Raw genomic sequence first — 24,979 nt, 5'->3', positions numbered from 1 at the left:
CTATGTTTGAGGTTGCACAAAAGCCACTAATAATGACAATAAATGGTTTCACTTTATTTGGATGGTCCCTTTAACACATTCAGTTGACTATAAGTAAGGTTGCACCTACATCTCTACTAACTCTCACTAGAGTGTTAATAGTATTATTAGACTGGTAGGGTTAGGGATAGAATAAGTTGACATGTAGTTGCAAAGTTACTTATAGTTTGTAGAATGTTTGTTGGAGGATCATCACAATAAAGAGTTATCAGATATTAAGCAGACAATCTACTAATAATCTAATGAGAGATATAGTTGAAATGTAGTTGCAAAGTTACTTATAGTCGACAGAATGTTCAAAAGGGACCATCAAAATAAAGTGGTACCCAATAAATAGTGAATACAGGAAGCCGTATCACAGGGTCTATTTTAAAACTTTATATTTCAATAAAAAAAATAAAAAAATAAAAATGCATATGTTCCTTACAAATAAACCTGGAGAGACTTTCTTGTGGAATAAACTTTACTGAAACACCTCCTTAAGTTTAACTTTCAGTTATCATATTTTCATGAATTCTTACAGTCATTATAATAATATGCTTGATAATAACAAATACCCCACACTGATACGTTCATTTTTGTTTTTATTCCATATTTCGTGTTAACATAGTGTTTTGAAAATAAAAACAATAGCTATAAAATCAGTTTTTTTTAATAAATGAATTTTCATTCAAATAAAATTACAATTATGATGAGGTATTATTGTAGAATCGGTTCACATTTAATTTTCTCCCATCTGCTCCAGGTCCCTTTTCCTGCAGAACATAATAAAATTATTAGTATTATTATTATTATGTAAACTATGGAATTTATCTAAAAAAGTAAGCCTATGTCTTACATTTTAAATAAAACTTGCCCCCAATTCAGTGCTCTGACTAAAGCCATAAAAGCATATTAGCATAAAACCTCACCAATTAGACCAGAGGGTAACTGGCTGCAGTAGCAATGCCGCATTGGTTGTTCTTGTTCCTTGCCATCATGATGTAGCCATTGACTCCCCATTCCAGCCCCCAGCTAAAATCACAGCAGTTTGAGCATTTAGCCATTTCTCTGTTCAGTCGTGTACTATCAATTTGTTAAATCATTCTTGTTTCGTTGTCTTGTTCTTTTTTCTTAACCTGTTCTTAACAAGCCAATAGTCCCCTCCAGTCCCAGTTCCATAACCAACAGCCAGAACGCCATGATCTAAGTCAGAGCTGCTGCAATCGGGCTCGTCATAGACGCCTAGAAACAATAATCAGTACATTAGCTTGTCCATTAATTAGCCAGCAAATATAGAATTAAAAGATGAATAAATAGTGTTCAAAGAATACATTTAAAACCTAACACATAAAAAATAGGCGATGGCAGTTACCAGATTCATAGAGCTGAAAGCTGCTGTGTCCAGCATCGATAGCAACAGATACAGGGCCGATTGTTGCAACAGCCTCCTGTAGTGCACTTTCATCCCCACTGGCGACATCGACGTATCCTGTGCAAGTGGCAGCTATGGTGCTTGGTTTAAAACGGCACTGACCATCCTGTGTGGAGAATATTGATGAGCAAAAATGGTTTACAAAAAAACCTCAGCTGAAGTTTTACGGTTGAGATTTTTTTCTCACTAACATTGTTAGGACTCACCGTAGCCTCATATGGGTAGGACTCCTCTGTATCCAGACCTTTATTGGCTTCGATGTACTGGAAGGCCTGGTCCATTAGTCCCCCATCACAGCCCATGTTCCCATAAGCACCAGAACAGTCCACCAGCTGCTGCTCACTCAAGGACACCAGTTTTCCTGTCTTCTTGAATGTTTGACCCTCCAGGGAACCAGTCTGAGAGACAAAAGAGGGATGAATAGCAGCAGAGGCATGCTGAACTGGTATGGCAAGCCGTTTTAGCTTCAAATGTTGCCAGCATACTTGTCGTAATTGCATTTTAAAAATTAAAGGTACTCTAAGTACCGATGTTCAAAGTATTGTCAAAGGCTAGCTAGACTCTAACTCCTCCTCATCCCGTCCCCTCCCCCTGTAGTTTTACTGATACTTCATTTAAGGTGTAAGTTAGATAAATGCTTTCATAGAATGCAGAAAAAGAGAAACATTACCGGGAAAAACCTACCCTATCTCACAACCAATTCGTACGAGTGATTAAAAAGTGGCTAATTCGTACAACCTCACTCGTACGAATTCATACGATTTGTCTAAACCCACGTGATGGTTAGGTTTAGGGGTGGGTCAGGGGTAGGTCAATCGTACGAATTCATACGAATTGGCCAATTCGTAAAATATGTACGATTTAGCAAAATCGTACTAATTTGTACGAGTGAGGTCGTTTGAATTGTTACGAATTAGCCACCTCGTAAAATTCGTACGAATTCCCGTGAGATCGGGTTTGAAAAACACGATAAAACGTTTTACCACCTGACGTTATACCTTTAGATCCCATACAAGGACGCTATAATAGAAAGTTAATAGCTTAAACAGCGGCTCTGTTGTAAACAAATATAGTCAAAGTTGTCAATAGGCTATGAATGAACATTTAAATTCATAAACAGAATGATTCACACAAACTGTTGCCCTACTGTGAGTTAGCTTGATCATTTACAATAGAAATCGATCGCTAGCTGCTAGACACCTATGTTGTATTCACCAAAGTTAGCGCTGACTGCATTGTTCTAGCTAATTATATCCTTGTGTATGTTAGGCGAACATGAAAGTCTATTTAGAAAAACCAAACTGGATTTACCCACCTGTCCAGCAAAAACAGAGCTACCTGAATGTCGGATTGCCGACAGAGTTCTTGCCACCTTTCAAAGTCTTTTCTGATGTAAATTCGGGACTTCATGCATTCCTTCTCCTTTTCCCTTTTTTCTTAATTTTTGCATTTTGATCTGTTCATCGGAACATCGTCTCTTTAGTCGTGTGTTGGCCTGGCCATATCAAACTTAAAGAGTTTTGGCCTAAAAAACTTGTGACATTGCTTAGAGCAACTTACAGTAAAATTCTTAACAATTCCAATATAGAGTGCTCTCTAAATACATTTTTACTGCATTTTTCTAGTAAGTATTGAATTAGAGAGCTCTGTTATTGTAATTTGTACTAGTAAAAATTAAATTAAGCTCTCTAATTGGAATTCTTACTAGTAAAAATTAGATTGTAGAGCCCTCTAATTGTAAATGTTAGTAATAAGAATTGAATTAAAGAGCTCTCTAATCATAATTGTTTGTAAAAATGCAATTACAACGAGTAACGCTGAGAAAAATTTTAAGCTAAAACGGCCATTGCCATTGAACCGGACTATATGGAGTGTTTAAGCATTTGTCATTTAAGATCTGTTTGTAATGGCAAAAATGTGGGTCTTACTGCACTGAAGGCCCAGCATGATCCGCACTGCTTCTGATCTTTAACATCGGTCACGTAGCCCTTGTCCCTCCAGTCAATGCTATTAGGCAGCACAGCGCCATCTCTCAGCCGGAAGAATGTAGAACCTCCACGGGCCTTGGTGTGATTCATGGAGCCCAGGCATCCACGGAACACCACCTGTCTGTATTCCTCGTTGGTCTGAGAGAGGATAGGTGGAAGAAATATCATGAATTCTAAACTTTTGAGTAAAGCAGAACAAACATATTTGACAACATTTTAATTTCTTACCATGTCAGCAAAGTATGTCATGCCAAGCCTGTAGGATTTGATGCCCTGATCTGCCATCATGTTGTGGACCAAAACCAGTTTGCGATTGGACAACCAGGTCATCCTACGGTGAGATTCTTCCTCAGTTGAACGGTAGTTTTTACCTGAGGCACATGAGAAAAGTTGATGAGGCATTGTTTTAAACAGCGTTAACTTCTAATTTCTGCAAAGGTTTTGCTAGTTTCAGTGTTGAAATAGCCATTTGTTAGTAAAAACAAAATATTTAGAAATAAATGAAATGTGTATAAAGCAAATCAAACATTTAGCAAAAAGGCAAGTGATGTTTGACTGACAATTTAGTTTTGATTTAAATGAATTTAGTTTGATTGTAGTAGTGTCATCTTTTATATTAAAAAAATATATAATTTATATAATATAGCTTTTTATTATGAAATTTCATATGTGGAAAACAAACCATTTTCTTTCTTTTTTTTTTTTTACAACAATGTTACATTCACAAGCATCTCCTGACTTTTGTCACCTTCACAGTGTCCCATAAGAAACCTGTTTGATACCATGATCCAGATGCAAAAATTACTCTTTACTGTTTGCATTTTTGGCACTTTTGTCTTTGCTCGCTGTCTGAGTCTGAACGGCTTCAGTGTTTGTCTGTTTGGTCTAGTTTTTTTCATTCAGTAAAGAAGAGAACATTTTGAATCTTTTTCCCAATTTAATACAACTAAAGAAGGAAACTCTCTTACCAAATTTCAGTTTCCATGCGTAGAACTCCATGTCCTCCAGAGAAAGACTGGCAGCACTGGCAACAGCCAGAAAAGCAGCAGCAACAACCAAAAGCCTCATCCTGCATAAAGAAAGAGATGTGACAAGTTTGAGGTGCACAAGTTAAAACAGAACTGAGTGGCATATGTCACTGTTTCCTTTCTTCTATAACACTCCCACACATGTTTCTGTATAGTTCCAGTATAGTTCCATAGGTCTGAAATGTGGTTAAACCTGAGTACTTACTTGTGATGGAATGTATAGATTTCCTTGATGTCAGTCAGCTGTGTTTCAGTGTTTGTGAGAATAAAGATCTGAGTTTTTATAGGAGTCTTTAGTGTCTATGATCAGGTGCCTCTCATAAACCCATAAAAAACAGTGATGCCGAGTGTAGAGAAAAATAGAGGGGAAATTACGCAACAACAATTGGGTGTAATGCTGGGGAAAATGCTGCGTAGAGGGAAGTTTCCTGTAATTACCGATCAGTGATTCTTTTATTCTGTTTTATTTTTACAGGGTTTTTTTTACGTTGATTTTTTTCTTTTTCAGTGCAGCTGTATATGAGTTAAGTTGTTTGCATATAAAAAAAACGGTCAGCTTTCATGACAGTGACATGACAACACCCTGAGATAAATCATAAATATTTTTGCAGTTTTTTTTTTTTTTTTTGCAATTTTACTACACTTCCAGTAACACACATCATGTGACATATTCTTTCAGAGCCGGTATACGTATGTGCGTGTGTGTGTGTGTGTGTGTGTGTGTGTGTGTTATAGCTATAGTTCCTACATGTTCCTAAAAATGCCTGAAAACATCCTCATTTGTTAAACACAGCATAGACATAAATAAAATAATAATTTTGTGTTTTAATTAAGTTTTCTCCTTAAAATCAAAATAGATAATTCTTATTTTTATGGAATAATGCAGTATTTATGATAAATTATTTATTCATTCAAATCATATGCCTCTTCTATCCATCTATCTATCTATCTATTTATCTATCTATCTATCTATCTATCTATCTATCTATCTATCTATCTATCTATCTATCTATCTATTTTAATTTATCTATTCTAATTAACAAACTGAAAAACTGAACCAAATACAGAATAAGAATTATTTATTCCATATTATATCTATTCCATAGAATTATTTATTCCATATTATTATAGTATTAAAAGGCATCTTAACAAAATGCATAAATAAAATATATGTAAAAAAATTCCATTAACATCATGAATTAAAATTATTAAATTCATTTTTAATTAAAAGTGCATCAAATCTATTTTGTAGACTTGCTGATGTCATTGTGTCCAGGTTAAAAAGCTCTCAGATACCAAAAGCGACCAACAAAATAGATTTTATTTCCTGTTCAAACTTGTATATCGGCACACCCACATGAAAGAACACAATTTTACTGTAAATTAATGAAAATAAAATAATTTCATCATCCCATTGCATGTTATAATAAAACAATACTAAAATTTTAAATACTAAAGTTATAGGTCTACATCATTAATAATTTTACCCTCTGACAGAGATGTCTTATATTCTAATCCAAATGATTAAAATATGAAAAAATGGTATTGAGCAAAACGGCTTCTCGAACAAGAAAAACATGCAGGACTTGATTTTGTACATCGGGAATTGATTGGATTGTTGGATGGTTGGGGCTTATTGTTGCTGTGATATTATGTGAGTGACTGACAGGTTGTTCTATCCTCATGCCAGTCAACATGTCATCAGAGCAGGGAAGAACAATGATCCAATCAATTGACCCTTCGCAGGGAATTTGATTGACAGGCGATCAGACCAATCATAACCCAGAGAGTTAATTTTGTAGATAAACGTTGGAGGGTTCGAACTTGAAAAACACAGTGTACTGAAGTCTTTCCGTGGTTAAAACAACATTCCTTCTTATGTTCCTTCATGTTTATTTGATAAATTAACTACAGGTAAGTTAGAAGGAAGAGATGATCGGTTCATGAGCAGCTTTAACTGAAGCTCAGACTACAGCGATCAGGTCAGACACATTAGAGCCACAAAGCAGAATTTATTGTTTAAATTGTAAAAAAGGCTCCATTTCTTTGTATCTTATGGCCCAATAATTATAATTCAATACAATTAAACAGTCAATACAATTAAAAATTCATTTTAAGAAGCCTCAGGCAAAGATAAGAAGCTTCCCTGTCAAAACATTCACGTGTGTATTTTTTTCACAATGATTTTACTACACACTGTGTACTGTGTTGTTTTTTTTAACTCATTCTCTCTTCTCTGCCTGTAAACATTGTGATTAATATAGCATTTGATTTCCTGTTAATGTGAAATGTCGTTTGAGTTGGAAGATTTTGAAACACATAGCTTGCCTCCATTTCCTTGAAAGTTTTACCGCACATCAGACATCCTGTTTACCTCAGTCAAGGTTTTGCCCCATTAACATATGAAGAGTTCAGATGCAAAAGCCTCTAAATGCCATTTGAAATTTTCTTCTAGAATGATCATTTTTATCAAGCTTGTATATTTAAGTTCAGTGATTTCACTTAAATGGCAATGATAATTACCTATGAATTGTTATTTAAGTGAAATTACTGAACTTAAATATACAAGTTTGATAAAAATCATCATTAATGAAGAAAATTTCAAATGGCATTTAGAGGCTTTTGCATCTGAACTCTTCATATCCTCCCTGCTTCTCTATCACCTTTTGTCTCTTTCAAGTAGCGACATAATATTTTTGCCACCCTCTCAGATGATCATGAACTCTGTGGAGTCAAGGCCTTGCCAAAGATTATTCACCTTCATTCATCAGTCTCTCTCAGCTGTTTTTTGCATTGTCATGATGACAGAGGTTAAAGATCAAGTGACATGACAGCAAAGTTCCCTGCATTTGAAGAACATGTCAGATGTGGTTTAGGGGAACGTGTTGCAGTTCCCATTAAATGGACAATGAACTGTTTTGAATGGAATGGACAAACTACAGACATCAGCTTGATTGGTGCGTGTGATTTGTGGCAGTTTGAAATGTATATACGTAGGCATTTGTGTGTGTTCGTGTGTTAGTGCTTAGTATACATTGTATGTATTCTTGTTTGTGCATACACGGGCATTCTTTCTCGTTATTGTCTACTATAAATTCGAATGCTTCATTATATATTGTTGTATTGTACATAGGTCTGGTGGGTCACAAAACTCATCACAGGAAACTATATATATTTTAATAGAAAACAGTTATATTACATTAATAATATTTCACAATAGGGGTTTTACTGTATTTTAGAAATAAATGCAGCCTTGGTAAGCATAAGAGACTTTCAAAAACATTAAAAATTATTGACGTCGTAAAATTCTAAAATTGCACAGTTAATCATTTTGCATATTGTTGAGTGCAGTTAATATGTATATACATACTTTTGTGCAATTTTGGTTCTGTACGGGAGTGCCACTTGATCTTCAACGTAAAATCTGGGCTCTGAAGCAAAACAAAATGCAAATGACTGATCTAAACCAGGTAACCAAGTCATGAGAGAAGCCAACATGACAAAAAACCACTTGCATGCATTATTTCTGATCACATGTTTGAAGTATACAATCTTTACGACTTCTGTCAAGTGACTGACTGTATCTGTGTCCTGGACAGACATTATCTGCCGACACAAATATTTTACCATCTAACACATGATTGTCATATAAAAAACAATATAACTCAGAATTTTTTCTATTCACACCATTTTTAAAAAAAAAAACAACTGCAATAGCCTACATGACCGGGCAGTCATGTTTTGTTTTTGTTTTTAAATGTGTGTGTGTGCGTGTGTGCGTCGATGTGTGTGGGCTAGGATTATGGGATAGAATATACAGTTTGTACAGTATAAAAATCATGTCTATGGAAAGTCCTCATAAAACATGGAAACGTGTTTTAGCTTTTGTTTTAGCTTAAAACATGAATATAAATAGTCCCTGACAGACAGAGATTTTGTACCAGCTGGCTGTCATGTTTTTGGCAGGGGAGTCTTAGAGGAACCAACTATTCATGCACCCGTTTATAATTTCATCATTGGACAAGAGTGAGTTTGTGCCCTACAACATCAGTGATAAGCCTGGAACATCTTTCCTTCCAGAGGAACATAAACACAGTATTAAATCTAGGCTTCAGGAGCTCATCATTACCCAACATACACGTTCAATGTTCCTATGACTAACATGTTAGCTGGATAAGGGTTTCTTTGGTTTATACTTTGGATGCCATGAAGACAAATCAGCTTTTTAATGTTCAAATCAAATCTGAGACATATAACATATAACCATATCTTTTTGAAATTAGTAATAGGTCATGACAAGAACAAGGCAACATACTGTATTTAAATGCATGTTTAATAAGGAAATACAAACACCTTCTTGCATTTTTAGTCTTTTCATTTTGAATTCAAGTAGACCGAAACATAAAAAATACACCTCAAATGACTTTCCCCTTATAACAACATCAATGTAACCTTTTCAGTTCTATTACTGTAACTTGGGAAATAATTTTATTTCACTCTTTTGGTTTATTAATTCTTTGAGATCTTTTTATTTGAACTGTTTCACACCATGTTAAGAAAAAACAAAAAGCGAGAAAAAAAAACAGCACTGGCCGTGAATTTATTTTAATTGAAACACATAAATACCATTGTATATATAAATAAAAATACTGTACATGAGAAGAAAAAAAATAATGCAAAGATACAATACAAACATATTACTGCCATCCTTATTCAATCAATATAAACAGCCAGATTTTTAGGAAATGTATCATTCCATATATACTGCACCATGCGATGTTTCTTGCGTCTCAACGTCCAAACAGAGAACCGAAGAGGGCAAGCTGGATTTTTTTCACCACAATAAATTAATTAAAAAAAGATCAAAAAGAGGAAAACGGATCAAAAACAGAAAGACCATGTCATCTAGTGCCCCTGCCTCCCCCAGGCGTTCTCTCATCAACCTATTTCATATCTCCATGGTGCACACAAATAGTCCTGGAGCGTGTTCAGAGCGTGTGCAGAGCTGGTGGAGAGCCGGTGTGCGCGGGGGCTAAAGAAACAACAGTTCGGCTACAATGGGCCAAACTGCAGGCTTTAATTGGGTGGTCGATGAAGGGCTTCTCATTAAAACCAGTACAGCTCCTTCCCTTTCTTGTGGTGCTGGAGACCTGCGGTGCAAAGCAGACATGAACACAAAGGCTGAAAACAAGGAGGACCCACACACACACACACAATCTCCATGGTGGCTGCAAACTCTTTATATAATAAGCACCAACAACTGAGGCCAAACAATCCATTTCCTGCCATTAACCTGTAGGGCATGTGTTTTGTTTGCTTTTAACATAATTCATACACCTTTCTTAACGGAACATTCTGAAAACTTAAGGGGTAATTGCTGGTAAACTCTCAGTTAGTTTGGAAAATGAGGCTCTGTGAAATTAATTGAAAAGTTGAAAAGTTTACCTGCAAATTATTGATCACGTTTTCACAATGTTCAGTTTTAAAAAAAGCTATAGGGTTTTTTTATGCATTATATTTACATTTTAAAATAGGCATGTCTTTGGCATTTAGGTACAGACCGTTCTACAAAACAGATGTGTCCCTTTTACATTTATCTGTAAGAAGTAAATTTGATAGTGAATTGCATGCTGATGCTGACTTACTCTTACGGTACACACACACACACATTCACGGAATTTAAAATCAACAGATTTCTAGTTCCTCGCATGCTTTGCCTCTGACCATTAAAGGAGAGTAAATGTTAAAATTAAGTGTTATTTAATGTCTTACTCAATAATAATTTTAAAGAAATCTAAGAGGTTTTCTGGTATGTCTGAGTTTTTGGGGTTACCATCGTGCTGAAGAGTAGAGCCTGTGGTTCGGTTGACAATTGGTCAAAGACTATTAAGCCGATAATTACTATATTTTAAAGTAATGACAGTGCAATCTTCAGCACAGTAATTGTCTCTTCTTGAATTAAATACTTTAGTACATGCAGGTGTGCTTGTGCTTTTGTGTACTAGCTTGAAAATATTCTCTATATCTGTGTGTTTATGCTGCATGAGTAACAGTATCTGCAATATATTACACATGCATTACCATATCTGAGCACATATACATATTATATATTTATTATGAAGTTTATTACTGAACATACATACAATTGCATTATATTAGTAAATATATTGTCACATATTTTTTAATTTTTTAGTGGGAATTCCTTATTATTCAATATATTTACAAATATGCTGTTAACCATTTAATATATAAATCATTCATATATAGGGAAATATATTTTCTTTTCATAAGGGAATTCTATTTGTTAATATTGACATTTCTGATGTTGTGTCTCCAGGATTGGCATCAACCTTGTTAGTATATTTTTTCCCTTTTTAAAGTAATGCAATTTTTATAAATCAACATAATCATAATTTCAAGAAGTACGCTCTTTAGGGACGCATTCAATTCTTCTCTTTTTATCTTTTATTTTGTAGCTGTTTTGCCTACATTGGAACACCTTACCTGATTCCATGTTGAGAGCCAGACTCTGTGCCACTTCCCCAGGCGGAAGCAGCCCTGGCCATGTTGCAGTGGGTTCCAGCTTTCCCACTTCATAATGCCCAGGCAGCGTGGAGAGATGAGGCGGCCGGACGGCAGGCATCAGCAGAGGTCCATAGTGGGCATCCAGCCCGGGATTAGAGTACAGTTCATGGAGGGGCCGTGGTGGGGGATAGGGCTGGCTTTGAGAGTAGCTCCAGGACTCTGATGGGTGTGGGTGAGCGTGTGAGTGAGGCAGACCGGGGTGCAAGGCCTGGGCGTACGGGTCCATAGCGTAGGTGGGAGCACCTGTGGGATCACAATGGGGACGGCTGGGCAGAGGGGGGTAGTTACTGTCCCAGAAAGATGGAGGGAAACTGCGTCGACTGCTTGAGGATGAAGCTTCTGATGGGGAGAGAAAGAAAGAATGACAAAGAGAAACAGAGACCGGACAGAAACTGTACATTTTTATACAAATATTTGGGGAGCATCAACTTCTTAAGGATTTGCTGTCCATAAATTTAGGTGAGCTATTAAGGTATGCCCCACACAACAAAATGTGGCACTAATAAACAAAACATTTTTGTGGTATGTAAATGTAAAAAATGATTATTAAAAATGACAGTACAGTACTACTACTGTTCAGGGTCAGACACTAATGGTGGCTTGGGGCAAAAATGCTATCTGCTGCAGATTCATTTTGCCGTTGATAGTGTTAACACGGTTCATGAATTCACTCTTTCTCGCGCTGTGTTTGTGTATGTGTATGAGTGTGGGCGTGGTCGCTGATCAGCTGCTGATTGTCATCAGCACCATCTAATTCTTATCAGTGATCTCTATTCATGCTCTTGGCCTTGTGTTTGTCAGAACGTTGTTGGATGTACTGTATCCCTGGGATTTGCGGGCTTCGTCTGGTTTTCCCATTCCCTGTTTGGTTTACGTCACAATAGCCTGACTTGAACGCACTGATGACATGTGATGTCTGCACAAACAGGGTGCACGGAGGTGTGGAAATATGTGTTGGCAGGTAGGTAAGACGTGCAATAATGCCCTTGGGAATCTGTTTAAGAATGTTTAATGAAGTTTAATGGAAAGTTAATTTCTACTGTTGTTATGGTGACCTCATCAGGCAAATATGCCCTCGCTTCACTAGCATCTCTTTAGGGGGCTCTGACTAACCTGTAATCTCACATCGGTGATTACTGAAATGTTGTGTGTGAACACCATTGAAACTGCCTTTGGAGTGTTTAAGCTTTAATAAGAGCGGTCAGACCCCCCCATAATTTGCACGCAGGTGTCAATTAGTTATCATATTATCATATAAGCTGAGATTACATTTCTATGTGTCTCATTTGTCCACATATAAGGCTGTTGCACCTTAGACTCTCAGGTCAGGCTTGTCACATGATTTCACATGATTTCCAGCCCCACGCCCTCAGATGTCTTTCTGATGGAATCATATGGTGTTCCATTTGCTCCTAAAGAGCTTAGCACACATCACAGAAATACACACAGCCACATGAGAGAGATGAGAGACGGAGAGAGAGAGAGAGAGAGCTAGAAAGGAGTAAGAAAACCCATTAAAGATATACAAAAGAAAAGGTCAAGACAAGAAAATATGTTTTACTGAAGAAAAACAGACATGATTGACTCACATCCTTTGCAGTGTTTCGCACATTACATGTTAAAAGTGAAAAGAAGTTCTCTGAAACAGAAAACCAACAGTTGTTATCCCTAACCATGCCAAACAGATTATTTTTGCACCCATTGCTGCCACTTGTGAACCCTTTTTAAAAACGCAGCTCAAGAGCTTGTCTTTTTTCAGTTCCACTGACCTGTATTCTGTGGGAATGGCCCCTATGACAGTCTCTGTCTGTCCTAAAGGTCTATATAAGGCAGAAGTTTAAACCTGGACAACCGCATGTGGTTTTCTTCTACTGTCATGTCAGTTCCACAACACCTCCACAGACCTGCAGAACCCTGTCTCTGCTCGTGCCCTCACCTGTTGTTTTTACTAACCCTCTCGCCCCCTGTAACCCCTTGTAGAATGTGGAGGGAGGGGTGAAGTATGTTTTTAGCTGTTACTTTTATATTTAGAATTCTTCTGAAAAAAGACACCAGTGATGTAGTCGTGATCAGAGGAGGGGTGGACGAGCTCCTCATAAATCTGACACTTGGTATTGTGAGCTGTTTGAACGCGATATGAGCTCGAGCCACTGCGCTTACCGCCACGTATAAACATAGTATCTGTTGGGAGGCAGGCAGTGTCTGAGAGGCTAGATGAAGATGTCACAGGGAGGGAGGGAATATACCAAAGGTTCATAAAGGTAAACACACACATTAAGCACATTGAAGACACTTGTGTGATCTGGTATTCAACAGGCTCTGCACGCAATCTCACTTGGCGGCACAAAAGGCGGCACATTTATTTAATATTCTCATGATATCGTGACCTCATATGATTTTCTTTCTTATGCAGAACACAGCTGTTTCAGCTGTTATTGTCTTACATTCTGACCGTTTCGAAGTTTGAAACTCATTGACTTTAAAAAGGTCATGAATGGAGAAATTAAATTTGATCTTTTGACATGTAAGAGTTAGGGATGTCACGATTTGATACGTATCACGATGAACTCCTGATACGATATTATTGCGATACTCCATGACAAAACGTTAACAAAAAATGTACTGTTGATTAAAATGCTAAATTTGATCTTACATTGTGGGTATAAATGAATAGGCTTAGGACTTGGTTCTGACAACCCAATCTATCGTGTAAGACGGACCTGACAGAAATGCCACAACATTACTGTAAATAACCGTATTACTTTTAATGCCTAATCTGTGATTATAGATTTATGAAATGTCATGATTCATGTAAGTCAGATGTTGTTTGTCTCAAATTGAAACAAAATTTGTTTATTGCGTAAGTAAATTTAGCAAGTGGCTAAACGGTCAATTTGACTTCGTTTTTTTTCAATAGTGTGATTGAATTACATACAGAAAGCGAAGAATGAACTCTTCCTTTATAATTGGTGAAGTTGTCAATCTACAGACTTGTCTGTCATCGACTACAATGCTTATTGCTGCAACCTTTCATGCAACGTGAGTAGATCTAAATCTAATGTTATAATCAACACTTTCAAGATTAGTTCATCTCGACAGCTGTAATAGTAAAAAGGTAGCCACTGTAGTAAAAGTTTTTGAGAGAGTTCCACAGGTAATACTTATTTATATGCAAATATGTTAGCCAATCATAGCGGTGGGCGTTTACATTGAAGTCTCACAGCAACCATGCCCCTTAAAACCAAGAGTTCAAATCATAGGACTAAAATCAGGGTAGAAAATGGCCTTATATTTTTAAATTCTGACCATTTTTTGTGTACAAATCATACTAACATTATAACTGCACATCAGGAAAAAATGCAAGTTCTATAAAATAATGGTTCCAAAAGCGGGTTTTCGTAGTGATGCAATAGAAAAAACATTTTTCCACTATAAGGAACCTTTGTAATAGTGGATTTTAAAAGATCTTTCAATGCACTTTAACAGTGCAGAAGAAAGAAACCCGCTCAGGTTTGGAATGAAGAGTAAATAAATAATCGAATTTTAACTTTTGGGTGAGCTATCCCTTTAAGAATCCATCATTCTTTCATTTCTCTCGAACTTTGTTCTAACAAGCAGCTTCATTCAGTTCCATTAAAGGGTTAGTTCGCCCAAAAATGAAAATTAAGTCATTAATTACTCACCCCCATGCTGTACCAACCCCGTAAGACCTTCGTTCGTCTTCGGAACACAAATGAAGATATTTTTGATTAAATTTGAGAGCTGTATAACTACCACATTGGCTCCTAAAGGACTGCCTCTTGACGGCCCAGAAAGTCAATGAAGAAAATGTTTAAATATCCCAAGTGACTACCGTGGCTCAACTATATGTTTATCAAGCGACGCGAATACTTTTTGTGCGAAAAAACAAACAAAAATAACGAGTTTATTCGACTATTTCTTTTCTTCCTTGTAGGCCAGAACGAGACTTCCTTAGATTTCCACGACGCATGCGCGAGACTTGCGATCTGAAGTAGTGTAAGCTGGCGTAAGCAGATCGCAAATCTCGCGCATGCGTCGTGGAAATCTAAGGAAGTCTCGTTCTGGCCTACAAGGAAGAAAAGAAATAGTCGAATAAACTCGTTATTTTTGTTTGTTTTTTCGCACAAAAAGTATTCGCGTCGCTTGATAAACATATAGTTGAGCCACGGTAGTCACTTGGGATATTTACACATTTTCTTCATTGACTTTCTGGGCCGTCAAGAGGCAGTCCTTTAGGAGCCAATGTGGTAGTTATACAGCTCTCAAATTTAATCAAAAATATCTTCATTTGTGTTCCGAAGACGAACGAAGGTCTTACGGGGTTGGTACAGCATGGGGGTGAGTAATTAATGACTTAATTTTCATTTTTGGGTGAACTAACCCTTTAAGTTCAAATTGATGTTCAAATCCTGTGCAGTTCATTTGAATGCATATAAGATGAGATTGCTTAGATGAGATAATTTGTGCACAATTATTGAATTCCCTTTTTTGTGCCTTTTTCTTCCATTTGTATCAGATCTCAGATCAAACTGATGGACACTTTCCCCACACTCTCACCTGTGCTGGGATCGCTGTGCCTCTTTTTGCCCTCGGCCTCCATGTAGGTGCTGAGAGCTCTGGAGAAGTGTTCGTCCACCACGCTGCTAATGTCCCCTTGGTAGTAGGTGAAGAGAATGCATCGTGAGCTCAGATATTCTGCCTCCCCGACCTCCTTGTCCTTCGTAGTCTCCTCTACCTGTCCGGAAGAAGAGTATGGGGATGGAGACGGACCCCCCGAGCTGGAGCTTCTGGCAGAAACCGGGACCCCCACGCTGTCCATCAGATCCCTGCAGCGAGACGAGGGGCTTCTCAGACCAAGGGGTGCCTATGAAAATTAGGTAGTTGTGAACCAGTGACACATTTTGTTGTATGTCTGACTGTGTCAATGTTTATGTTTGTGTGTCTGAACCATATGATTATAAATCTATAAGAGTGTATGCAATTGCAGATATTAAAGATATTGGTAAGACCAGGCTAGTTGTCACACAGAAAAGTTACATTTTGAACACTTTACACTTTACAGATTTGTGTCAAAAATCCAGTTACACCAATGAAATTGAAACTCTCTTAAATAAGGATTATTTTTCTGAATTCTTTCCTCAAAATTAAAATTAATATATACTCATACAACCTGCCCAGAGCAATAGGTCAATGTCTTCAATGAGCTGAATCTTTGTGAGCTGCATTTCTGTGCATTAACGGAAATGTTCAACTGTTTTTAATAGCCAAGACTTGAAGGTTTGCGCCTATACTGACTGAGAGATGGACACTGGAGTGTGACAACGTGCCCCGGTCTAGTCGTCCTCACACACACAGCAAACATATTCGTCATATATAAACAATAAAAGGTGAGGATAAAATACGCAAAAACTTGCATGTTTAATTAAAAAGTAATTAGTGCATTTCACATAGGCTTACCGGTAATGTGCTGATGAATGCTGAAGCTTTGTGCGCGTACGGTGGGTAATGACCAAAAGCCGGGTACATAACATCCAGACAACTCATGATAACCCGCTCGCTCCTCTTGGCTCGCAGGCAAAGGGACAGTCGCGCTCTGTTTCACGTGCAGAAGCAGAGAAACAGTTAAGGAAAGTCAGGTAGGACAGTACAACATCTCGGTGTCGGTAAGCAGAGCGCGCGGAGACTGATCAGTGGTCAAGGTGACGCACACCTGACAGCTGCGCTCGCTGGACTGTGGTTTGGTTTATACCACAGAATGTGTCCAAGACAGAGCTTCACATGACGACCCCTCCCACCATGCAAGACCCCCGACAACCCTCTAAATTTTCACTGCGTGATCCACACAATGCAGAGAACGTCCGTGAGTTTTGGGCTACTGGACAGGCAACATTCCTGCCATGATTAATGGTCAAACCAATTACGTGATAGATTTTTTTGAATATATGCAAAATAAATACAAAGCATTTTTCTATAGGCTAACACAAATTTAACAAGTAGGCCTATAGGCCTATACAGGGTTAAAATGATAGCAGAGAAATAAGAGTTACAAACATTTTGTTTGTCTCAAACTGTGATATGCTATTGCAATATTTTTCTTCTAAAAGATAAAGTTATTTATAAATTAATATGTATGTGTGTGTGTGTTACATGGACATCAGTTTAGATTTTTTTAAATGTAGTTTACTTAATTTACATTGTGTAGCCTAACCAGACACACACACACACACACATATATACAGTATATATATATATATATATATATATATATATATATATATATATATATATATATATATATATATATATATATATATTAGGGCTGTGCAAAGATTAATTGCGATTAATCGCATCTAAAATAAAAGTTTGTGTTTACATAATATATGTGTGTGTGCTGTGTATAGTTATTTTGTAAATATAAATACACACACATGCATGTATATATTTAAGAAAATGTGTTATTCATATATAACATATTTATATTTATATATAATAAAGATTATATATATATACAGTATTTACGTGCAATTAATTCTTAAAGATACATGCATGCATATGTATTTATATATACAAAATAACTATACACAGCACACACCGATTTATTATGTAAACACAAACTTTTATTTTGGATGCGATTAATCGCAATTAATCATTGCACAGCCCTAAATATATTTTAAAATAATATTTGTACTTAATACAATAAAAATGATGATAAAAACTTGTAAATATAAAATAAATGCATATTAATAATAAAATAAAAACTCTAAAATAAAATTTACTTTCATTTACATAATTTGGAGAGAAAAATATTATAAATATGTGTATGCTGTTAGAGCAGTACTAAGCAAAACGTTTGTAGTAAACTTAACTTGCTGCGCTGAAGAACATTGAAGGTATTTGGCTGATTCTCAGGGTGGCACATTGGTGTGAGGTATAGACTGGACACCCAATCCATACCAGCACTTCAGCAAAGAGATTCCTCTCAAATCTAGCTCACATTATCACCTTCACTTAAACAAACTTGAGGTCAGTCAAACACACACCCAATGTCTCTGTTCCACTGTTTAGAATAATATTCCAAAGCTGTTAATATTTTATTCGAGAAAGAGCCTCCTCAAGATCCTGCTCTGTAAACTGTTTTAGATATTCTCTCAGATATTAATATGTGCACATTGGCTCTTGAGTGCCAGGAGGTTTCTGACAGACATTCTAGAACGTTAAGAGAATCGTGTGGAATATTTGCAGAATTTCATCCAGCAGTGTTAAACAGAGAGGAATGTCTCTGAAGTGTTTGCTCAGGGTCGACAGAGGCGATGTGTGCCAGAACTATGTCAGCTTCAATTGACCAATAAACTCTGTCTAATTTGATCTTTTTTAGACCAACCGTTTCTACCAGCTGTCGTTTTTTTTTTCTCTTCATTTTTAATAAACTCTGAAACAAAAAGAAATATGCAAATCACCTAATAAAATGTAAATATTACATAAAATATATAATAATAATATCATTAGGTAACAAAGGGTCCAAGTTTCATTATTAACTAGTTGCTTATTAGCATATTACTTGGATATTAGCTGTTTATTCATAATGCCTTATTCTGCATGCATGACCTTATTCTGCATCCCAACACCTAAACAACTTAATAACTATTAATTATCAGTAATTGCGGGTTTATTAAAGCAAAAGTCATTGGTTAGTTAATTGATAATTGGTTAACTTGATAATTGGATCCTAATCTAAAGTGTGCTTTTCATTATAATTCATTATTATATCTAAAAAATGCTGGGTTGTTTTAACCCAATTTTGGGTCAAATATGGACAAACCCAGCTGTTGGGTTAAATTTCTTAATTGCATTTTTTAATTCAACATTTGGGTTTGTCCATATTTGACCCAAAATTGGGTTAAAACAACCCAGCATTTTTTAGAGTGTAGTAGTAGTAGTATTATATTAAAGGTAAACATACACTCTTAGAAGAAATGGTTCTATTTAGAACCAGAAATGGTTCTATAAAGAACCATTTTTTTTGGTAAAAGGTTCTATTGGCCAAGTATGGAACCCCAGGGTTCTATATAGAACCCAGAGGAACCATTTTTTAAAGAGTGTATAAAACCTTTTGGGTTCCAAATACGTAGCGCTGATAGAACCTTTTAAGGTTCTATATAGAACCTTTTCTTCTAAGAGTGTACATTATATAACAAGATATTATTCATTGTTTAAGCAGGTTCCATCTATACTGTCACATATTGTCTGATCAGTATTAAAACTAAAGAAATCACTTGCAGAATTTCATGCAAATGCATTGTAATGGCCTGTTCAAACGACACCGTTAATATATATTCATACAATTACGGGAACGAGAGACACGGACACTTAAGACAAAGTTGGATCAAGCGCCACACTGCTGTCATGAGTACATGCTTAACTATTCTATTCCCTGCTGGAGGTCAAGAGGTCTGAGACTATTAACCTCTCATTTTACATGCATTTAAAAGACATGTTATCTGAATGCTTTCTGGAGTCATGGACATGCTGTTGCCCATCTAATGTCTGTCTGGGCTGAAGCACACTCTGAAACTTTACTCGCATTGGTGTGTTTTTTTGGGATACAGAGGGAATGATGCAATGCCACAGGGAAAGGGGTTGAGAGCTTCAGCGTGACGGACAGCTGCTCCTGATGACACGCAGCACAGGGTTTAAAACAGACTCTGCACTATGACCACATGAGGGAGGAACCATATATATTAATGGCCATGACCGATTGCTCTCTCTCTCTCTCTCTCTCTCTCTCTCTCTCTCTCTCTCTCTCTCTCTCTCCCTCTGTCCCTCTCAAAGTCTTCCCAGCAACACATATCCCTCTCTCCTTCCTTTTTGGAACAGTAAGTCATTTGTCATTACTAAGAAAACAGGTTGTATGACTATATGCGTATGCGTGTGATGTCTAGCACAGTCTGTATCACAATCTCTGAGCAACAGCGAATGACCCCTGATGTTCAGCTCTGAGTGACCAAACTAGGGAACAGAGAAGAAGGACAGACGCCCCCCTCGTCACCCCAAACCTCCCCCCCCCCCCTCTCTCTCTCTCTCTCTCTCTCTCTCCTACCATTTCTCTTTATTCCTGTTTCATTCACTATCTAGGACCATCTTCCAAAGACTATGCCTTTGTGTGTGTGTGTATTTGTGAACAAAGAGAAAATAAACACTGATTGCATCATTGTTTGGCTTAGACCCTTGACGCTAGACAAATTCTCTCAGTCATAAAACTAAACTGACAACTCAGTCAGGTGATCACAGGGATTAAAATACCATGTAAAACATATTACAGGATTGTATATTTATGAGCAATAATAATCACTCATAGATTTTCATGTTCTGCAATACTATCAGATTCTCTTACAGCTTGTTTTAGTTGCCATGAAATACGTGCATTGTTTACATTTACATTTATTCAGCTGATGCTTTTATCCAAAGTTACTTACAATTGTTATATATGTCAGAGGTCGCACGCCTCTGGAGCAACTAGGGGTTAAGTGTCTTGCTCAGGGACTCATGGGTGTCTCACAGTGGATTCGAACCCTGGTCTCTCACACCAAAGGCATGTGTCTTATCCACTGCCCATCACCACCTCGACTATTGTGAGCATTGTGACATGCTATAATAAAGAACATTTCTAAAACATTTTTAAACCAAATATTCATATATGTTTTGATATTTATTTATGCAAATGTTTGTATTATGTAATACAGTTGGTTGAAATAAAGTTGATTGCAGGATCTATTTGCAAGCAGTTAAAAGGTTTATTTACATACTCAAGAACATGAACAGAACAACCAATGTAAACGACGTGAACTGATAACAAACAGAAGGAAGAGCTTACACAGAACAAACCATCAACTAAATGAACATCAGGTGCAAATGATCATCAAACAATGGGTAACCTTGGAGACAAACTACAAGTGGGGAAAAGGAACAAAGAGGAAAAAACAGCAAAAACCCACTTATAGTAAACCTCAAACAGATAAAACAGAAAAGGGTTTTACATTTTGTTAGTTTTAGTTACCTATAATTGTCAGTGTACTGAAGAACAGGCAACAGGAACAATGTTCTCAGGTACTTATTGAAGAGATTCAAAGAAACAGCCCAGGTAAATATCACAACGTGGTGAAAGGCACTTGAATGACTTGTAAACAGTTCTTTGTCTTTTTGCAGGATGACCCGGGACTTGTTAAAATGGATGCAGTCTGAAGATGAGGATGATGATGACAGGCAGATGATCAGACAGGAAGTCTGGTAAGACAACTATATGTGGATGAGTATGGCTATACTGTTTATGCAAGAACCAGATGATTAGTGACATGTGCGGGAAATCACTCGGGTGAGTTTGAATGAGGAGGTGGAGTTTCAGGGAAACGGGGGCAGCAGAAAGCCGAGTATGCACTGAAAGGATTGGTGCACAGAGTTTTGGGCGTACTCTGCTCAGGGAAGATACCGGCTCCAGATGTTTTGGTGGCTATGGCAATCTCAGCGTTCTCAGGAAGCATCCTATCTCCTTGATCTTCCTCTCGTCTGCCCATTCAATCGTGGCTGTTAAACTCATTGACTCACCTAAGAGAAAGAAGAATGGTCTCCATACTCTGGAGTTGAACTGAGGTCCTTGGTCTGAGACAATGTCCTCAGGTAAGCTGTAATTGTGAAACCCATAACTAAACAGAGCCTCAGAAGTCACTAGCCAATGGTAATCCTACAAGGGGATAAGGTGCCAGGCTTTCGAGAATTGGTCCACGACCATAAAGATACAGGTAAAGTAGTCAGAGGCAGGTAGGTTTGTGATGAAGTCCACTCCTGTAGACCAGGGTTGGTGAGGAATGGGCAGCAATTGGAGTTTCCCTTCAGGGAGATGGCATGGTGCCTTCCTGAAACATGCCTGAGAGTAAATGGAACATAAATCTGTCCCTCAGGACCTCACGCTAAAGCAGGTACAGTGCGGGTGGCTTCGACGAAGTTGGCTTCCAGGTCCCATTGGATAGGACAGACAATGGCGGCTAAAGAGAGCACTATTACTAATTGTTAGTTAATAGTCGTTACTGGAATGTTAATAATGCGTTACCCACCTTTTCCTGTGTAGTTCATTAACGATGGGACAGTTTTCTAAAGTTTTACCCAATAAAGCTGACTACACAATGAATCTCTTATTTAAGTAATTCTGCAATTTGTTATAATGAGAGGATTTGCAGAGAGGACGCACAGAACTCAACAATAGACAAAACCTCAACCGTTTTGAGTGGTGAGTGGATTCTAACCTAAACACCTCTGATTGGCCATTGTGTTCAAGAGGTCAACAGATGCTTGTGATTGGCTACATTGCTCAATACTGCAAAAACACAGCGTAAATAGAAACCGCTGATGCTCTCCAAACACAGAAATACACTAGATCGTTTGCCAAATCTGTTTTGCCAATGCTTTTACGACAGCAAAAAACAGATAATATCCTAGCCCAGCAGATAATATATAGGCAGCTTTTCCCTCTAAATGCGATCAGAAGCAGCAGCATCCAGTGGTTTGAACAAGAAAATTCCACACCAGTCTCAAGTTCGTGGCCAGGGGAAGACTAAACCTTGCCCAGCTTTACACACTCAGCCGCTGCCTGAATTAAATTTAATTCCTAAAAATAAATACAAAACCCTCCCCATACCACTTGGAAACTCAACCATTTATATAGGGAGCCAGATCTTGTGAGGGCCCTGAAACAACAGCCTGCATTTAGGGCCTGATAAGTGTGTGTTGTCTGTTACCACAACAAAAGCCACAAGCAGTCTGATTCTGCACTATAATCAGAGCTCTAATGTTTGTTTAACTTTAGCTTCAAGTTTTTGCATCTGATAAGAGGAGGGACTGAAGATGCTTGATTGTCATGTAGGATTATCTCAAGATTAAAATCTGGTTTCAGACTGAACAAGATCACCACATGTCCAGTTATGTTTTTTATGTTTGATGCTTGGTGCATCTTATCATAATTTAAACTATTGTAATTATGATCATGGGGTTTAGTATGACTTTTAGTATGATCTAGTTTGATCATTATGCTTAATTTACTTATAGATAAATTCTCGCCTTCAACAAAGCTCACAACAAACCATTTATTGGCCTTTAAGCCATAGGATTTTTTTAAAAGTAAATTATCATCTTTAACGTTTTATTGCCTTTTAATTTAAAATGTTAAATCTTGTTTTTTAGATTATTTATTCATGTTATATTATATAATTTAGGCCTATATTATATTATATTATATTAACCCAAAGCTAAAATAAAGCTAGAAACTTACTGTTAACATGTTAAAACTGTTAACATGAATGATTAATTGTGCCTGTCCTCTTCTCTCAGTGGCCTTTATCTCCATCAAACACTTTCTCCTTGGGCCTGTTTATTAAAAGCTAACCCACTCAGAATGGATAGTACGTGAACAAGCAGCATGGCTGAAGTAACTGACGGGTGCTACATTCCCCCTTTGGCAGCCTGGAGTGTCCCAGCGATGTAGACAAGCAGCTGATGTCATTGTGTGTGTGTGTGTGTGTGTGTGTGTGTGTGTGTGTGTGTGTGTGTGTGTGTGTGTGTGTGTGTGTGTGTGTGTGTGTGTGTGTGTGTGTGTGTGTGTGTGTGTGTGTGTGTGTGTGTGTGTGTGTGTGTGTGTGTGTGTGTGTGTGTGTGTGTGTGTGTGTGTGTGCGTGAAGGGCTAGCAGGAGATTGTCACCCTGCTGTTGAACATTCCTGTCCCACAAGCACAGGAGGGCACTACTGCCCACAGAGAAAGAAAGAAAGAGAGAGAGAGAGAGAGAGAGAGAGAGAGAGAGAGAGAGAGAGAGAGAGAGAGAGAGAGAGAGAGAGAGAGAGAAGAGAGAGAGAGAGAGAGAGAGAGAGAGAGAGAGAGAGAGAGAGAGAGAGAGAGAGAGAGAGAGAGATGAACTGATTGAAGTGAAGATGAAGTTACAAAGCTGTTGTGTCACATGCTCCAACAGCGATAATTTACATCGCTGCAGTCAGATGTTGGTGCCTCAGAATGCCAGGAATGCAGATGAGTTCTTATTGCACACTATAAAATGATCTCTGGAACTCAAAGTTAAAGGGCAATGTAAAATTCAGCATAAAGTATTTTGTTATTTAGTCTAATTAGGGAATTCCATATTACTCTGCATTTCATGTGCATTTCACATTTCAGATTAAGATTGATTTATTCAGAGATGACATCATAGAGTTCACTGCTATTTTTATTGGCCAATAAACTTGTAATTCTGCCCTTGGTTACCAATCAGAGAGGGTCTAGGACAGGTATGGGCAACTTTGGTCCTGGAGGGCCACTGTCCTACAGAGTTTAGCTTCAAACCTATTTAAACACACCTGAACAAGCTAATCGAGGTCTTCGGGATTACTAGAAAGTTATTGGCAGGTGATTTTCATGGTTGCAGCTAATCTCTGTAGGACAGACGTTTCCCATCCCTGGTCTAGGAGAAAGAAGAAGAAAAAAAAAACACTTTCAACCAGACTTCCAAATCTATGTAAAATTATGTAAGAATTCTTGAATCTATTTTCTGTAAAATAAAGCCTGTCTCTGTGATAACAAGTTCATTGCCCTGCCAACTCTGCAACTCAAACCAAATACTTTATCCAATAATTTTCCATCTCTTATTTCTCACAGGGTCATGTAACATATACTAACGTCACCCCTGTGCAATGTCAGTGTTGGACACTCTACTCAGATCAGTACTATCCATTTTAAATATAAAATTCACTTGTCATCGAACTGTCATATGCATCAATGATAGATAGGCATAGCTGACATCACAGCCATGTGAATGTTAGACATTTTATGTCATGGAAAATTTGTTGAAATTAAGTATGTGGGAAAATTGGGTTTT

General features: G+C 37.4%; 2 protein-coding genes across 2 annotated transcripts; both read right to left on the bottom strand.

The window, feature by feature from the left end:
- Positions 1-606: 606 nt before the first annotated feature.
- On the bottom strand, positions 607-4,768 carry ctsl.1 (cathepsin L.1). The gene is made up of 9 exons (XM_039674086.2): positions 4,675-4,768; positions 4,410-4,510; positions 3,670-3,812; positions 3,382-3,579; positions 1,660-1,851; positions 1,394-1,559; positions 1,158-1,263; positions 951-1,053; positions 607-794 (listed from the first exon to the last, which is right to left on the bottom strand). The coding sequence occupies exons 2-8, from the start codon at positions 4,507-4,509 to the stop codon at positions 954-956; spliced, it is 1,005 nt and encodes a 334-aa protein (XP_039530020.2). The 5' UTR covers position 4,510; positions 4,675-4,768; the 3' UTR covers positions 607-794; positions 951-953.
- Positions 4,769-8,848: 4,080 nt separating this feature from the next.
- vgll2b (vestigial-like family member 2b) lies at positions 8,849-16,886 on the bottom strand. The gene is made up of 4 exons (XM_039674087.2): positions 16,533-16,886; positions 15,633-15,939; positions 10,974-11,393; positions 8,849-9,619 (listed from the first exon to the last, which is right to left on the bottom strand). Exons 1-4 carry the CDS (start codon positions 16,617-16,619, stop codon positions 9,576-9,578), a joined length of 858 nt encoding a protein of 285 aa, XP_039530021.2. The 5' UTR covers positions 16,620-16,886; the 3' UTR covers positions 8,849-9,575.
- Positions 16,887-24,979: the final 8,093 nt, after the last annotated feature.

This window comes from Pimephales promelas, chromosome 15 (genome assembly GCF_988280905.1).
Source record: "Pimephales promelas chromosome 15, fPimPro1.hap1.1, whole genome shotgun sequence".
Lineage (NCBI taxonomy): Eukaryota > Metazoa > Chordata > Actinopteri > Cypriniformes > Leuciscidae > Pimephales > Pimephales promelas.
The sequence above is the reverse complement of the archived record's forward strand: the minus strand, read 5'-3'. Positions and strand labels throughout refer to the sequence as shown.

Excerpts from the sequence above, each read along its gene's own strand:
- ctsl.1 (XM_039674086.2), bottom strand. The coding sequence starts at position 4,509 with ATGAGGCTTTTGGTTGTTGCTGCTGCTTTTCTGGCTGTTGCCAGTGCT. Across the intron at positions 1,852-3,381 it reads CATGCTGGGCCTTCAGTGCA|ACTGGTTCCCTGGAGGGTCA; the intron begins GTAAGACCCACA and ends TTTGTCTCTCAG. Across the intron at positions 1,560-1,659 it reads CCTACCCATATGAGGCTACG|GATGGTCAGTGCCGTTTTAA; the intron begins GTGAGTCCTAAC and ends TTCTCCACACAG.
- vgll2b (XM_039674087.2), bottom strand. The coding sequence starts at position 16,619 with ATGAGTTGTCTGGATGTTATGTACCCGGCTTTTGGTCATTACCCACCG. Across the intron at positions 11,394-15,632 it reads GCACAGCGATCCCAGCACAG|AAGCTTCATCCTCAAGCAGT; the intron begins GTGAGAGTGTGG and ends TCTCCCCATCAG. Across the intron at positions 9,620-10,973 it reads GGCTCTCAACATGGAATCAG|GTCTCCAGCACCACAAGAAA; the intron begins GTAAGGTGTTCC and ends TTTGCACCGCAG.